We start from the raw sequence: 17,605 nt of genomic DNA, 5'->3' as shown, positions 1-17,605 counted from the left end.
TGTTGCTTTGTTGACTGCTAAACTAAAAATGTTTTGCCTTTTAGGGTCGGACTTGTTGAATCTAAAATTCGTGTGCTTGTTGGCAACCTTGAGCGAAATGACTACATTACTCTTGCCCACGTAAACCCACAGTCTTTTCCTGGCTTAAAGGAACACCATAATCTGTAAGTTGGACTTTAACTTTTCATGTCTTTAATTGCGTAGAACTCATATATGACTGCTTGAAATAGAATGGCTAGTTAAATTTGTCAATAGCTTTTGCATACTTCTTTCTGGAAATATTCTGATAAATGACTCATAATATTTGTTTTAAACCTGAATATCATGGTACCTTGCATATACGAACTTACCCTAGAAGTTAGAGGGAAGTGATTTCTAACCTATCCAGTTGCAACACTACATTGCTTGCACTAAATTGTAAATGCTAGCATAACTGGTATCCTCCAATTTTCATAGACATGTCTATATTCTAAAGCGCAAATCATTGTAGACCTAGATGTAATTTGCCTTGTGCTAATAACACTCCTTTTACATTTCAAAACCAGTTTCATTTTATAGTCAACATAGACTCTTCCTTACAACAGTTAACAAGTTGATATTTTGGAAGTGTAAATGCTTCCATTGTATCCTTAAGCACAGGCTTCTGTAGCTATAAGTGGGGATGATTTGGGTGTTAAATTTTACATTCAAGTAGAGGAGACCATTCTATTTTGAGTTAATGTGTGGTTAATTTGTAGATTTTAAACTTGTCAATTACTACCTGCTGCAAGTAGTTCTTGCGTTCTCCACATAGCTAATTGAAGCTACATGTATCCTTAAAAATTTATTTTAAAAAGCTTGCATTTTGTTACCCTTTTTAATATAGAAAAACTTCCCACAGCATTTTGGAGGTATAATTTCAAAAGACTCACCCCATTGTAAATCTCATTTGACTCTTGGTTCATTTTCTCAATGTTTTATATTTGTGCTGTTTGCTTTGGCCTGGTCATCCAAGTGCCTTGTAAACTTTTTTTGAAAAGCGCGTTTTCTAAAGAAAACTCACATCGCCATCTTTTGTTACACCAATTGCAGGCAGAAGTAAATATGTACGATCTGATAGCCATTACAGAGACATGGCTGCAGGATGACATAGATTGGGACCTGAATATTGAAGGGTACGTGTCCTTTTAGGAAGACGGGAAGCTAGGGAAAGGTGGAGGGTTGACTGTTAATTAATGGTGGTATTAGCACAATAGAGAGCGATGACCTAAGTTAGGAAATCAGGATGTAGAAGCGGTTTGGGTAGAGATGAGAAATCATAAAGGTAAGAAGTCACTTGTGGGAGTGGTGTACAGGCCTCGTAACTGTAATCATACAGTAGGACAGGGTATAAAGAAGGAAAGGTACGGTGATAATCATGGGGGATTTTAACCTACATATAGACTGGAAAAATAGATGGGCAAAGGTAGCCTAGATGAAGAGTTCATAGAATGTTTTTGGGATAGTTTCTTAGAACAGCACGTTCTGAAACCAACCAAAGTGTAGGCTATATTAGACCTGGTATTGTGCAGTGAGATAGGATTAATTAATGACCTCATAGTGAAGGCGCCCCTAGGCAGCAGCAATCATAATATGATAGAATTTTACATTCAGATTGAGAGAGAAGAATGGATCTAAGACTAGTATTTTAAATTTAAATAAGGGCAGTTATGAGGGCATGAAAGTAGAGCTAGCTAAAGTAAACTGGCAAAGTAGGTTAAGGGATAGGCCAATAGAGATACAGTAGCAGATATTTAAGGGGCTATTTTAGAATACACAGTACACAGAATAGAAACATACCAACGAGGAAGAAAAAGTCCAAGGGGAAGTCTCGCCATCCATGGTAAAGTAAAGTTAAAAATCGTGTCAAAATTAAACAAAAAGCAGATAATTACACAAAGCTGGGTGGCGGGTCAGAAGATTGGACAGAATATAAAAAAAAACAAAGAATGACTAAAAGATTAATAAGGTAAAAATTGGAGTACGAGAGAAAGCTGGTTAGAAATATAAAAACAGTAAGAGTTTCTATTGATACTTTAAAAAGAAAAGAGTTAACAAAGTGAGCGTTGGTCCTATAGAAAGTGAGTGGAGAATTAATAAGGGAAAATAAGGAGATGGCAGATGAATTGAACAGGTTTTTTGCATCGGTCTTTACTATAGAGGATACAAATAACATCCCAAAAATAGCTGTAAATCAGGAAATGGAAGGGAGGGAGGAACTCAAAATTACAATCATCAGGGAGTGGTACCGAGAAAATTGTTGGAGCTGCAGGCCGACAAGTCCCTGGGTCTTGATGGACTTCATCCTAGGGTCTTAAAAGAGATAGTCGTTGTGTTGGTTTTAATTTCCCAAAATTCCCTAGATTTGGGGAAGGTTCCATTAGATTGGAAAATAGCAAATGTAACTCCTTTTATTCAAAAAGGGAGGGAGACGGAAAGCAGGAAACTACAGACCAGATGGCTCAACATCTGTCTTAGGGAAAATGTTAGAAACTATTATTAAAGACGTTATAGCAGGGCACTTAGAAAAATTCAAGGTAATCAGGCCGAATCAACATGGTTGTGTGAAAGAGAAATCATGTTTAACCAATTTATTGAAATTCTTTGAAGCAGTAACATGTGCTGTGGATAAGGGGAACCAGTGGATGTACTGTACTTAGATTTCCAGAAGGCATTTGATAAGGTGCCACATCAAAGGTTATTGCGGAAAAATAAAAGCTCATGGTGCAGAGGGTAATGCATTGACATGGATAGAAGATTGGCTAGCTAACAGGAAACAGAGTAGGTATAAATGGGTCATTTTCTGGTTGGCACGATGTAACGAGTGGTATGCTGCAGGGATCAGTGCTGGGGCCTCGACGTTTTACAATTTATATAAACAACTTGGATGAAGGGACTGAAGGTATGGTTGCTAAATTTGCTGATGACACAAAGATAGGTAGGAAAATAAGTTGTGAAGAAGACATAAGAGGCTACAAAAATATATAGATAGGTTTAGTGAGTGGGCAAAGATCTGGCAAATGGAGTACAATGTGGGAAAATGTGAAATTGTCCATTTTGGCAGGAAGAATAAAAAAGTATATTATCTAAATGGTGAGAGATTGCAGAGCTCTGAGATGCAGAGGGATCTGGGTGTCCTAGTGCATGAATCGCAAAAGGTTAGTATGCAGGTACAGCAAGTAATTAGGAAAGCTAATAGAATGTTATTGTTTATTGCGAGGTGAATTGAGTACAAAAATAGGAGGTTATGCTTCAGTTATACAGGGCATTGGTGGGATCACATCTGGAGTATTATGTACAGTATTGGTCTCCTTATTTAAGGAAGGATGTAAATAGGTTGGAAGCAGTTCAAAGAAGGTTTACTAAACTAATACCTGGTGTGGGCAGGTTGCCTTATGAGGAAAGGTTGGACAGTCTAGGCTTGTATCTGCTAGAGTTTAGAGGAGTAAGAGGCAGCTTGATTCAAACATAAAGAACCTGAGGGGTCTTGACAAGGTGGATATGAAAAGGATGTTTCCCCATGTGCGAGAATCTAGAACTAGGGGTCACTGTTTAAAAGTAAGGGGTCACCCATTTAAGATAGAGATGAGAATTTTTTTCTCTGAGGGTCGTGAGTCTTTGGAACTCTCTTACTCAAAAGGCGGTGGAAGCTGTCTGAATATTTTTAAGGCGCAGGTAGATAGATTCTTGATAAGGGGGTGAAAGGTTATCGGGTAGGCGGGAATGTGGAGTCAAGATTACAACCAGATCAGCCATGATCTTGTTGAATGGCGGAGCAGCTCGAGGGGCTGAGGGGCCTACTCCTGTTCCTGATTCATATGTTCATAAGTACAAGACAGCAATAACTGAAACCAATAAATCTTCAGTTGCTTGTGCTTACGGATGGGAATGAAGAAGAGTTTACCAGTTAGTAGTATTCAATTGATTTTTGATAAGCTAACTCAACCTATAACTGGTTTTCAGACCTTCCCTAGAACCATAGAAAAATTACAGCACAGAAGGAGACCATTCAGTCCGTCGTGTCCGTGCCGGCCGAAAAAACTAGTTGCCCAAACTAATGCCACCTTCTAGCACCTGGTCCATTGCCTTGCAGGTTACAGCACTTCAGCTGCATGAATCTGGTTAATTGAATCGGGGAGCAGTTCCATTGTCTCCAACTGTCTTTTAGAATGTAAATGTGCATCCATGTTTTCAGCCACTGCTGTGGTGTCTTTAAACAAGTTATTTCAAATCCAGTAACAGTTCAAAAATGTTCCATATGACAAAATTGATATGTCCCATTTTTGGTAGGTGTGGTTTTTGTCACAACATCTTTGGGTTTTCCTTGATTTTACCTGCCAATAATTTTTCATGTCCTCTCTCTTTTTGCTTTTCTAATTTCCTTGGGAACACCCCTGCACTTCCAATAATCCTCTAGACTTTCTAAAGTGTTAAGATTTTTGTGAACGTCATAAGTGTTCTTTTTCTGCTTTTAACTTGCCCTGTAAGCTATATAACCAGGGGCCTCTAGATTTGGCAATACTACCCTTTATCTTTGAGGGGACATGCCTACACTGTACCTGTAGTATCTCTGTTGTAACTGGCTGATTCAATTTGTAATCTACAGATCCTTCATTGGAAAGCAACAGATAGATTGGTCATAACTTGCACTAAAGCAATGCTTTTAAAATTTAGGAGGAATTTGAGCTCATGGGTAATTTAAAGTTCTCTCTCTCATTGAGTGGTACACAAAAGCAGACATTAATATCTTTGCATTGGACTCACTGGTTCATATTTATGATGTGGTTTCTTCTAAACTTTTTATAGAAAGTGTACTGGTGTCACATGCTTATTCAGATTGAATTCCTGTACCTCTATTATTTCAGAACTAAAATTGCTAACACAGATAAGTCATATTGAAGTTGATGACGAGTAACAAGAATCAGAATTGAGCTCAAAATCGAGTAATCTCAATTAGTGAAAACCAAAGTGGGAATGTTAGCCTAGGAAGGGTCTCGAACCAGATGCACCAGTAGAAACCTAAGATCCAATGTTTTGGGGCGAAAACAGTACTGTGGATGTACAGTAATCCATATGAAAGAATAGATTGTTGAGTAAACCACATGAATGTATACTTTCTGCCATGATCAGCAAGTAGGCAGGTCTGAAAATTAATACTGCCTATTGAGTTCCTATTACCTGTGGGCAAAATGGAAAGCTTCAATTTCTAAATGCATTGACTTTTGAAGTTGCTGTCAATCCATCAGTTTTCTAAATGTCTACTGGGAGTGATGTGCTGGGGTTTTGTGTAAAGGTCGACAAAAACCAGGAATCTCAAAGGTTGTCCTTCAGAGGAAAGGTCAACCATTTTATAGCGGCTGAGCAGAGTATGGTTTACAGCCAAGTGCTTTTCAGAAATATTCTAGTTATTTTGCTTCCAAGACTTTATTTTTAGTGCCACGATTCATGGAGTTCAAAATATGAGTACAATTTTCTGCAAGGAAAGAAATAATCATCATAAGATATGATAAGTAATCAAAAAGGATTTTAGATAGATGGGAAGAAATTGGCAAATTGATTATTGGGCTTGTTTACCCTGAAATGTGGTCAGATAGGAAATCTTTCAACATTTGCTCCACAAGCTTTCATTATGTGCCACTGCCAATAATTAGGACTATGAATTGTGTGCTCGCCATCCTGTGATCTGGAACATTTGTGCACTGTACAAAGTTAAGACATAGGAACAAGAGTAGGCCACTCAGCCCTTCAAAACTGTTTTGCCAGTCATAAGTTATGGCTAATCTGTACCTCATTTTCCATAGGGATCTGTACTGGGGCCTTTTCATATATTAACATGAATGAAGGATTAGAAATGTTGTATATCCAAGTTGCAGAAGATATATGTTGGGAGGCACAGTAAGTTATATAGATGGAAGCAGAAAATTACAAAGGGACTTAGTTTTGCTTGCACAGTTAGTCTATGATAGATGGAGTTCAATGTGGGCAAGTGTAAGTGTTTGATCCAAGCAAGATAAATTGGAATATTTTCTTAATGGTGAGAGACGAGGGATAATGAGATACAATTATCCACAAATTGCTGAAAATTAGTCCACAGGTACAAAAGGCACTTGAAAAAGATAATGGATTGTTGGCCTTTATCTCCCAGGGAATTCAAAGGGATCTTGGTCAGACTCTATCTGGAACACTACATTCAGTTTTCAACATTACACCTCAAGAAGGATATATAGAGTGCAGATTCACCAGAATTGTGTCGTCATTCACTCCTTGAAGCCCCGATGTCATTGCATAAACTTGTTTAGCATTCCGTTGAGTTTAAACAATTGAGAGGTTTAATTGACATATTTAAAATGATTTAAGGCATTCAGTAAAGTAGATACAGCGAAACTTTCCTTCTGGTGGGTGAATCCAGAACAAGGGAGCACAATCTTAAAGTTAGAGCGAGGCCATTTAGGAAGTGCTTTTCACAAAAGGCAGTGGAAATTTGGAACTCACTCCTCCAAAAGGCTGTGGATACTGAGTCAATTGAAAGTTTCAAGACTGAGTTTTTTCAGCAAGGGCAGTTAAGTGGAGTTGAAGTACAGATCAGCTGTGATCTAATTGAATGGTGCAACAGCCTCAAAGGACCAAATGCTCATGTTCCTGTATGCTGTGTATCAGGTTGTAAAAGCAGACAAAGGTCTGGATTTTGCAATTGTAATGACAGCAAAACCGTCAGCATTCACTGTTATTACAACTGTGAAACTAACAGCAACTTCTGGTGTCCGCACATGCGCAGTTAAACGTGGAAATCTAGAAGTAGCTGTCAGTGATTCCCTACTCCTCCACAGGGTGTGCTGTGAAAAATTATACCTTGTTGAGAGAAGTAACTGAATTTTTAATGTGTACTAAGTTGATAATTGCTGCTGAGCAACCTCACTGGCTGTGAAAAACTAACTTTATATTTGGAATGTCAAATTTTTCCATTGTGATAAAAAAAAAATTCCATAGATTTTTAAAATTGATATTTTGGCTTCTACCTTAATCCCATGTGACTGTCCCAGTCTTTATTTTGCTGCCTTTTTGTTTTAAAAAGAAAGGGATAGACCAAGTAATTGCAGGCCAGTCTGCCTGGTCAGATTATTGGAAAAAAAAATTGAGGGGCCATAAATCATTATTTAGAAAGGCATAGATTAATCAAGGCAGTCGGTATGGATTTAATAAAGGATGGTTGTGTCTGACTAATTTGACTGAATTTTATGAGAAGGTAACAAGGAGCATTGAGGGTGGTGCATCTGATGTAGACTCCATGGATTTTAGTGAGACTTTTGACAAGGTCCCACATACAGACTGGTCAAAAGAGAAAGACTACATGGGATCCAAGGATAAGTGACAAGTTGGATCCAAAACTGCCTCAGTGGCAGGAAGTGAAGGGTAATGTTCGGGTGTTTTGTGACTGGAAGGCTGTTTCCAGTGAGGTTCCGCAGTACTAGGTCCATTTGATTTTTGCGCCATGCATCAATGATCACATGGGGTGAGTATTCTGGTAAGCTTTTAATTTAAATTAAATCAGCTATAAAGTGAGATTTGATTTTAAATTATAAAATTGGCTTTAGTTTTTATAACCATTACAAATCAGTGCTCAGTTTATAATTGTATCAGATCTAGGGGATAAACTTAAAATTAAGTATCAAGGGATAATACCAAAGGGTTATCAATTTTTCAGTAAATTTTAAAATCTAAGGTATTTAGAAAACCGGAGTTAAATAAAACATGTGTTAACGTTCTTGTAAAATAGTGATGTCAGCACAAAAAAAGCAGCTAATTGGTAAATAGCTGCTGAGTATTTAAGTCGTAAGTTTAAATAGAGGCATGGCAGGGCAGCTCGGTCCCATGCAGTGTGCATCTTGTTCCTAGTGGGAACTTCAGAATGCTTCTCATGTCTTGTACAACCACGTGTGCAGGAAGTGTCATCAGCTCGGAGCTTGAGTAGCCGCTGGCGTCACTGTGGTACATATGCGAGGCTCAGACTTCTGGGGATAGCACGTTTATAGATGTGGTCACCCTGCAGCTTAAGACTATGCAGGCAAAGAGGGAATGGGTGACCGTCAGGCAGTCTAGGCGTTCCAGGCAAATAGTGCAAAAGGTCCTCTCTCCAACCAGTATTCAGTTCAGAATACGGGTGAGTGTGGTGGCTTTTCTGGGGAGTGCAGCCAGACCCAAGTCTGTGACTGGCTTTGCTGTACAAGGGGGCAGCAGGAAGATTAGGAAAGCCAATATTGATTGGGGATTCTGTAGTTGGGGAAACGGGCATGCGTTTCTGTGGCCGCAGACATAAATCCAGGGTGGTATGTTGCCTCCCTGGTGCCAGGGTCAAGGATGTCACTGAGTGGCTACAGAGCAATGTGTGGGGAGGATGAACAGCCAGTGGTCATAGTCCCTGACTGTACCAATTACATAGGCAGAAAGAGGGATAAAGTCCTGCAGGCAGATTTTGGAGCTAGGAAAAAAAACTAGCAAGCAAGACCTCAAAGGTAGTAATCTTTGCATTACTCCCAGTGCCATTTGCTAGCTAGTGAGTATAGGAATAGGAGGATAGAGCAGATGAATGTGTGACTGAAGAGATGGTGCAGGAGGGAGGGCTTTAGATTCCTGGGACATTGGGACCAGTTCTGGAGGAGGTGGCGCCTGTCCAGGACAGACGGATTGCACCTAAACAGAGCCTGGACCAGTTTCCTTGTTGGGCAATCTGCTAGTGCTATTGGGGAAGATTTAAAATAACTTGGCAGGGGTGTGGGAACAGGAAGCAATATTAGAGAGAAAAAGCAAGGTGCTCTAGAGTAGGACATGGTCAGGTATTCGGTGAGAGGGAATGTAATAAGGTCTAAATTAGGTTTATTGTGCCTTTTTGTGAACACACGAAGTGTGGTAAATAAGGTTGGTGATTTGCAGGTGCAGATAGCCACAAGGAAATATAATGTTGTGGCGATAAGAGACCTGGCTCAAAAAAGGGCAGGACTGGATACTAAATATTCCTGGATACAGGGTATTCGAGAAAGATAAGGATGAAAAGAAAGGAGGAGTGGTGGCAGTTTTGGTTAAGGAGAATATTACAGTGCTGGAGAGAGAAGATGTCCTCAAGGGGGTCAAGGACAGTTTCTATTTGGTTAGAAAGAAGAAACAATGGAGGTACTATTACATTACCGGGTGTATTCTGTAGGCCACCAACTAGTGGGAAAGCTTTAGAGGAACAAACTTGCACGGAAATTAGAGAGGTGCAAGAATTGTACAGTAGTAGTAGTGGGGGAGGGGGGGGGGGTGTTATCATAATATAGACTGGGATAGTCATAGTGTAAAGGGTGGAGGGGGAGGGGTGGTGGGGAAAGAGTTTCTAAAGAGTGTTCAGGAAAATGTTGTAGATCAGTATGTTTCTGGCCCAACCAGGAAGTAGGTATAATAAAAACGAGAAATGCTGGGACCACTCAGCAGGTCTGGCAGCATCTGTGGAAAGAGAAGCAGAGTTAACGTTTCGGGTCAGTGACCCTTCATTGTTGTATCTGGTTCTGGGGAAGTGGATCAGATGTCTGGAGGGAAGCACATAGAGGGCAAGGATCATAGCCAGCCAAACCTTAATATATGGAAAAAGACGAGGAGCAATCCAGAGTAAAAGTAATGAATTTGGGAAGGGCCAACTTCAATAGGGTGAGAACGGATCTGGCCCAAATAAATTGGAATCGAAGATTGGCAAGCAAAAATGTAACAGAACAATGGGTTGCCTTCAAAGAGGAGACAGTTCGGGTAGAGTCGAGGTACATTCCCACGCAGCGAAATATAAGATGAACAAAACCAAAGCTCCCTGTTTGACGAAAAGGAGAGAGTAAGATGAATCAGAAAAAAGGTGCGTATGACCGATGTCAGGTTGATCATACAATTGAGAACCCAGCTGAATATAGAAAGTTCAATTGAGAAGTGAAATAGAGTATGAGGAGACTGGCAGCTAACATAAAAGGGAATCCTAAAGTCTTCTATAGGCATATAAATAGTAAAATGGTGGTAGAAGTTGTGGGGCCAATTAGGGACCAAAAAGGGGATTTACGCATGGAGGCTGAGGTAATAAATGAGTGCTTTGCATCTGCCTTTACCAAGGAGGAAGATGCTGCTGAAGCCATAGTGAAAGAGGAGGTAGTTGAGACACTGGATGGGCTAAAAATTGATAGAGGAGATATTAGAAAGGCTGGCTGTACGGAAAAGTTGATAAGTCACCAAGAGCGAATGAGATGCATCCAAGCATATTGAGGGAAGTGGAGGTGGAAATTGCAGGGGCACTGGCCATAATCTTCCAGTCCTCCTTAGATACAGGGATGGTGCCAGAGGACTGGAGAATTGCCAATGTTATACTTATGTTCAAAGAGTGTAATGATAAACCCAGCAATTATAAGCCAGTCAATTTAACCTCAGTGGTGGGAAAGCTTTTAGAAATGATAATCCTGGACAAAATCAACAGTCACTTGGACAACTGTGGATTAATTAAGGAAAGTGTTATGACCTGGCGAGGAAGGGGTCTCGGGGCCCCCCTCTTGTCCCTTTCCTGGTTTGGCCGTAACAGGGTTTAACTTTTAAAAGTGTTTTTAGCTTAACACCTCAGTGAGTCCTTGCTCGCTGCTGTCTAATTGTGATTGCAAAATGAACCAACCAGACAGGTTTTCATAGGTTTAAACAAGAAAGATGCAAGTTTATCAGCCTTCGCATTCTAACTTTCTAAAATTACTAAAATATGCAACGCAACCACACTAGCATGCATATGAGATAAACAAACACACAAATAGGTACACCGAGGGGGAGAAAGAATTAAGGGGGGGGCAGGGTTGGGGTAGTAAATGGAATTCAGTTATTGTCTTTAGTTTTGCTGTAAAGCCCTTGGTTGGAATTTCTGTCTTGTAGTTCTCACTGGGGCCCAATGCACACTTGCTTCTCTGGTACCAGAAGGCTGAAGAGGTCCTCTGCCTTGAGGCTTAAACTGCTTCTGTTGGTCCCTGGGACTTTGCTTGAGAGAGCGAGACAGGAAGAGAGAGCTGCCTTCTCCTTTGGTCTTCCAATTGCAGTCTGCCCAAAACCTTTCTGTGAGGCACAGTTCAGACAGTTCCCAGTCTGGCCAGCAAGTATGTCAATTGACCAGCTCTTGGTTGAAACAGCATCGTCTGCGAGGGTTGTTGATTCTCAAAGTTCTCCAGTCACACTTGGTGTGGTGTGGAGCTCTGGCTCTTACACAGACAAAGAAGGTTGATTTATTATGATGGCCCAGACCAATCTTGTTAATTGTATTAGTGAGCATTTCCATTGTCTCTCTATTCAACTGTCTCTCAATTGTGCAGCCATGTTTTAGCTGTCCAACCCTGTGGTCTTTTTTTAAACAAATTCTGTGCAATGTCCAGTAAAAGGGTTCAAATAGTGTTCTATCTGCTGAAATTAATGTTTCCATTTGGCAAGTGTGGTTTCCATCACAAAAGCCAGCATGAATTTATTAAAGGCAAATTGTGTTTAACTAACTTGTTTGTATTTTAGTAATTTTAACCGAGTTAGTGTTAAGGCTAATAAACTTGCATCTTTCTTGTTTAAACCTAAGAAAACCTGTCTGGTTTGTGTTTTTTGATGAGGTAATAGAGGATTAATGAGGGTAATGCAGTTGATGTTGTGTCTTCTTAGGCAGTCCCTCTGGCACGAGGATGACTTTCTTCCACTTCAGGGTTGTGGGTCCTTGGGTGACTGAATAGTCCAATTCTGGATCCGTACACTCTGCCACAGGTGGGGCAGGTGGAGTTTGGTGAGGCGAGTGAATGGAATGCTCGAATTTCCGAATGCTGCTTCTGCTGTTTGCACTTGGTCGCTGCCTAGGCGTGTCGTTGTTCGAACTGGCTGGCAGCTTCACGGATGCTTCTCCATTTTGGGTGGTCTCGCGCAAGAGATTCCCACGAATCGGTGGAGATGTCACATTTTTTCAGGGAGGCTTTAAGGACATCCTTGTAGCGTTTCCTCTGCCCTCCTGGTAGTCTCTTGCCGTGACGGACCTCTGAGTAGAATGCTTGTTTTGGGAGTCTTGCGTCAGGCATGCGGACGATGTGGCCCGCCCAACAGAACTGACTAGCCATGACCAGGGTCTCTTTCCTGAGGGTGTTGGCCTGAGAGAGGACACTAATATTGGAGTGCTTGTCCTGCCACTGAATTTGCAGATCTTGTAGAGACACCAGTGGTGATATCTCTCCAGGACTTTGAGATGTCTGCTGTACAGTGTCTTATGTTTCTGACGCATACAGTTAATACTGTGGCCCTGTAGACCACGGACTTGGTGCCAGGTTTGTGGTCTTGCTCGTCAAACACACTTTTCCTCAGACGACCAAAGGCGGCACTGGCACACTGGAGGCAATACTGAGTTTCACCGTCGATGTCTGCCTTTGCTGAGAGGAGGCTCCCAAGGTATGAGAAGTGATCCACGTTGTCCATTGGTTCACCATGGATCTTGATAGCCAGGGGGCAGTATTGCCCTATGGGAGCAGACTAGTAGAGGACCTTTTGTCTTCCGGATGTTTAGTTTAAGGCCCATTTTTTTTCATATGCCTCCGTGAATGCATTGGTGAGGGTTTGAAGTACGGCCTCTGTGCACATACGCAAACATCATCAGTGTACTGCAGCTCGATAACAGAGGTTGGGATGACCTTGGTTCTGTACTGGAGGCGACATAGGTTAAATAGTTTCCCGCTCATCCTGTAAAGTAGATCTACTCCAGCAGAGAGCTTCATAAAATAAGGGGGAAGCCACTTAGGACAGCGATGAGGAGAAATTTTGTTATTTAGAGGGTTGTGAATCTTTGGAATTCTGTACCCCAGAGGGCTGTGGAAGCTGTCATTATGTTTAAAGTGGAGATTGGCAGATTTCTAAATACAAATGACATAAGGGGATTATGAAGATAGTGTGGGGAAAAAGGTATTGAAGCGGTTGATTAGCCATGATCATATTGAATGGCGGGGCAGGCTTGATGGGCTGAATTGCCTCCTGTTCCTATGTTCATGGAGATGAAGTGGAGTGTTACGGCGAGGAAGATGGAAATGAGTGTTGGTGCGATGACACAGCTTTGCTTGACTCCAGTTTGCACTCAGTGGCAGATCCGTTGGCAAGGATTGCAGCTTGATAAAGGCAAATTGTGTTTAACTTGTTACAGTTTTTTGCTGAGGTAACAGAGGGTTGATAAAGGTAATGCGATTGATGTGGTGTATGTGGACTTCCAAAAGGCATTTGCTGACTAGCCTGCTATGTGGCACTTTTATCAAAGTTGAAGCCCCTTGAATAAAAGGGACAGGGGGCAGCATAGGTACGACATTGACTGAATGACAAACGGAGAGGAGTGGTGAACAGTTGTCCTTCGGACTGGAAGCCGGCATATAGTGGGGTCAGTGTCTAGACTACTGCTTTGCTTGATCTATATTAATGACCTAGACTTTGGTGTGCAGGGCACAATTTCCAAATTTGCAGATGACGCAAAACTTGGAACTATTGTGAACTGTGAGGAGGGTAGTGATAGACTTTGAAGAGGACATAGACAGGCTGGTGGACTGGGCAGACGTGTGGCAGATGAAATTTAATGCAGAGTGTGTGAAATGATACATCTTGGTAGAAAGTATGAGGAGAGGGTGCAATTCTTAAGGGGGTGCAGGAGCATACCGGCCTGGGGCTATATGTGCACGAATCATTGAAGGTGGCAAGGCAGTTTGAGAAAGCGGTTAATAAAGTACATGGGATCCTGGACTTTATAAATAGGAGCATAGAGTACAAAAGCAAGGAAGTTACGATGATCCTTTATAAAACACTGGTTCAGCCTCAGCTGGAGTATTGTGTATGGTTAAGAAGGCATGCGGGATACTTTTCCTTTTTATTAGCCAAGGCAAGGAGTATAAGAGCAGGGAGGTTATGCTAGAACTGTTTGTTTAAAAAAAACTAGCTAGACCAAAGCTAGAGTACTGTATACAGTTCTGGTCACATTCCAGGAGGAATGTGATGACACTAGCGAATACAGAAGAGATTTAGGAGGATGTTGTAGGAATGGAGGATTTTAGCCATGAAGAAAGATTGGATAGGGTGGGGTTGTTTTCTTTGGAACAGAGGAAGCTGAAGGGAGATTTGATTGAGGTGTATAAAATTATGAGGGACCTAGAAAGAGTGGATAGGAAGAACCAATTCCCTTAGCACACAGGTCAATAACTAACAGGCATAGATTTAAGGAAATTGGCAGAAGGATTGGAGGGGAGTTGAAAAACATTTTCATCAAGAGGGTGGTGGGGGTTTGGAACTTGCAGCCTGAAAGTGTGGTAGAAGTAGAAACCCTCAACGCATTTAAAAAGGCAAATACTTGGATATGCACTTGAAGTGCTGTAACCCAGTGGTTCTCAAACTGGAGTCCATGGACACTTGCAAGAGGGTATGTGAAATAACTTGAAAGGGCTTACTGAGCAGGGCCGGCCTTCTGGGTGGGTGAAGTGATCAGTGCTTGGATGTCGTCTTGCTACCACATAGCTGCTCAGGACTGCTTGCCACTGCTTAAGATGCTGAGCTTTTTGGTTAAAAGCTCCACAAGAGACGATATGGCAAAAGTTAAGACTCTGCAGCCTCTTGCATTGGTGCACTATCACTCAAGGAGACAACAATGCTGTCGAGCAAGTGTCAGACCATCTCTGTCAGTCCCCCCAATCCTGTGCGAGGTCATTGATTTACCAGATTGAGTAAATCAAATTTTAGTTTTAGTTGCATGGCATTTTTACAGGTGTTTTGGGGACCACATCTGCAATTTCATCTGACGAGAAAAATTGGCTTTTATATAGAATGAATTAAGAGTATTATTGGCACAGATCACCAGGGATAAACAGACTCCAGTGAGAAGCAGGCATACCCATCTTACTGATAGCTTTAAGTAAATACATTCTATTTTTCTTGAGCATTCTTAAACTTTTTAATGAATACTGTACAGTATTGTCATTTAGGTGAGGGTCTGTGATTATTAATCCATTTGAAAAGGGGGCCTTCAACCAGAATAGTTTGAGCATCACTCCCATAACCGACAGGGCAACAGACTAAGAGCTGGAAAGTGGGATTAGACTGAATAGTTCTTATGGTTGGAACAGACATGATGGGCCAAATGGCTGCCTCTTGTGCTGTATATTTTCTGTTTCTAGGTGAGAATTCTTCAATTTGGCTTAGTCTGCTTGATGGCATCATTATTGCTGGTTGCTTTGAGCTGAAGCCAGAAATAAATTAGTGTCTGGAAAGATGAAATTTACACCCCATAAAGATCACTAAATCTTTGAGGCAGCTTTCTTCAAGATCAATGGCAAGGGCCATCACCACTGCTGATTGCAAAATTTGGGCCAAATGTCTCTTACCTTTTAATCTGATAGAAGTAATAGCATCAACAGTGCGCTCTACAATTAAATACCTTTTTTCATTTTTTTCTCTTTTTAGGGATGATTATGTTACCATCTGGTTTATTGGGATCATTTTTAAGAAGGTGGAAAATGCAGAAAGTGTAAACATTGATCTGACACAGGACATTCAGTTATTCACTGATACAGGTAAATAAGTTATTCTAATTTTGATCAGCTTAGCCGTGTTTTTATTTTGACTGTTCTGTATGTTCGTGGATCCAAATCTTGGATTTGGACATCTTGTTTTCATTTTCTGAGTAAAACTTTTGGTATCTTTTTTATAGTTTGTAACTCTTGAAGTTTGCATAATGTTATCCACTCAGACTCTGCAATAGCTATATTACATTATTAGATTAGATTAGAGATACAGCACTGAAACAGGCCCTTCGGCCCACCGAGTCTGTGCCGACCATCAACCACCCATTTATACTAATCCTACATTAATCCCATATTCCTACCAAACATCCCCACCTGTCCCTGTATTTCCCTACCACCTACCTATACTAGTGACAATTTATAATGGCCAATTTACCTACCAACCTGCAAGTCTTTTGGCTTGTGGGAGGAAACCGGAGCACCCGGAGAAAACCCACGCAGACACAGGGAGAACTTGCAAACTCCACACAGGCAGTACCCAGAATCGAACCCGGGTCCCTGGAGCTGTGAGGCTGCGGTGCTAACCACTGCGCCACTGTGCCGCCCTGACATTGTATCTGACATTGTATTCTATACTGTTCTCTCCAAAAAATTAATTTCAGACTCTCTTATCTTACTGTAATGCTCTCAAACGATCGCATTTTCTATTTTTATCATCTGGTTTTTACCATCTCATCTAAGGAAAATACCTAATCTCTTAGTCTGTTTTGCAGTGCTCTGGTTGTGGGTTGTAGCTCCGTGTCAACCTACTTTTTTCTGCGTCTTGAATAATTAGATGTTGTGGAAAAGAAGCTTAAATGGAACCTTTCAAAATGTTTTCCACTGAAGTTTTATCAAACTCTATTTCTCAACAATTCTCAGACAATTCTGCAGTCCTCCATGTGTTTTTCAGATGTTCTGAATCCCTTTGTCACAATTTATCATATCAGCAATGAAGATATCCTACTAGTTACCCTGTTTCTTAACTAATCGTGACACTTCTAATCTCTCAGTTTCCCGTTTATAACCACAACTATGCCCTCATTTTAGACTATTAAAAAAATGCACTTAAAAGTCAAATATTTGCCTTGCAAAAGATCTGTCATGTTTGACCTCCACTGCTAGTATTTCAGAGCAACTCCTTATGAAAATAATTAAGCAATGCTTATGGACTATCTCTAAGAGCTAATCCAGATTAAACAGATCCTGACCAATCTCAAGCTACAAGCCTCTCATTCTGTTCAGTGTCTTTGCTTTGCAGTCAGCGGTAGAGATGCAGTGCGCTGGGTCATTTTGCAGGGTAAAGATTTGATTTTCTTTCTCTAACATTCACTTCATAGTTTTATTTTTTTGTATCTTGAACTAGAAGGGCATTTCTTTTTCCTTTCATATTCAGATTTTCATTTCCCTTTTAAGTCTCTCACGAGAGTCTTTGTTGTAGAAACTGGTAGAGTGAAGCTGAACCCCAGTTTAGATCTAGAATTAAGGTGCTTTGTCTTGCAATTGGATGTCTAGTAGTGATGCAAAGAACCCTAATTTTAGACCTAGCAATTTCACTTGTGGAACTAAATTTCAACCCAAGAAGATGCACTGAAGTGAAAGACACAAGTATTGTATAGATGTCGGAGTAAATCTTGTAGAAAGTCAAAAGAAAAACTGTTAAATGTTGTTAAGAAGGCTTTGATTCTCCAACACAGTCCAAACTACAATTAAGTGGTGCAACAAAGGATCATTCTTGATGGTGGGACCAGTAGCCAAGTTAAATGCTATGCGCTTGCTAAGTGAGAATAAAGTCAAGTAAGCATTTGCCATTCATTTGCTTTCCTTTCATATCACCTGCCTAGAACAGGTGGAGTGCTTGACCTTTGTAAAGTTCCTAGCAGGGGGCAGCAGAACAACTTGAACCAGGAGTTAAAGTTGATAATTTGTATTGCCTAACTTGCTAAATGTTTAGATATGACTTGATTCTGAAAGATAAATTTTAAAGATTACATTTAAAAAAAAAAAAT

The 17,605-nt window shown here is 40.8% G+C and overlaps 1 protein-coding gene across 1 annotated transcript in view; it reads left to right on the top strand.

The window, feature by feature from the left end:
- LOC137376713 (poly(A) polymerase gamma-like) overlaps nt 1-17,605 on the top strand; it is a 52,863-nt gene that overhangs the window by 26,347 nt on the left and 8,911 nt on the right. Inside the window, exons 6-7 of the mRNA XM_068045688.1 lie at nt 45-164; nt 15,499-15,608. Of these exons, the coding sequence (XP_067901789.1) occupies nt 45-164; nt 15,499-15,608 (230 nt within the window). The remainder of the gene's footprint in view (nt 1-44; nt 165-15,498; nt 15,609-17,605) is intronic.

Source organism: Heterodontus francisci, chromosome 13, assembly GCF_036365525.1.
Source record: "Heterodontus francisci isolate sHetFra1 chromosome 13, sHetFra1.hap1, whole genome shotgun sequence".
In the NCBI taxonomy this organism is placed as follows: Eukaryota; Metazoa; Chordata; class Chondrichthyes; order Heterodontiformes; family Heterodontidae; genus Heterodontus; species Heterodontus francisci.
This window is presented reverse-complemented; position numbering and strand designations above follow the sequence as displayed.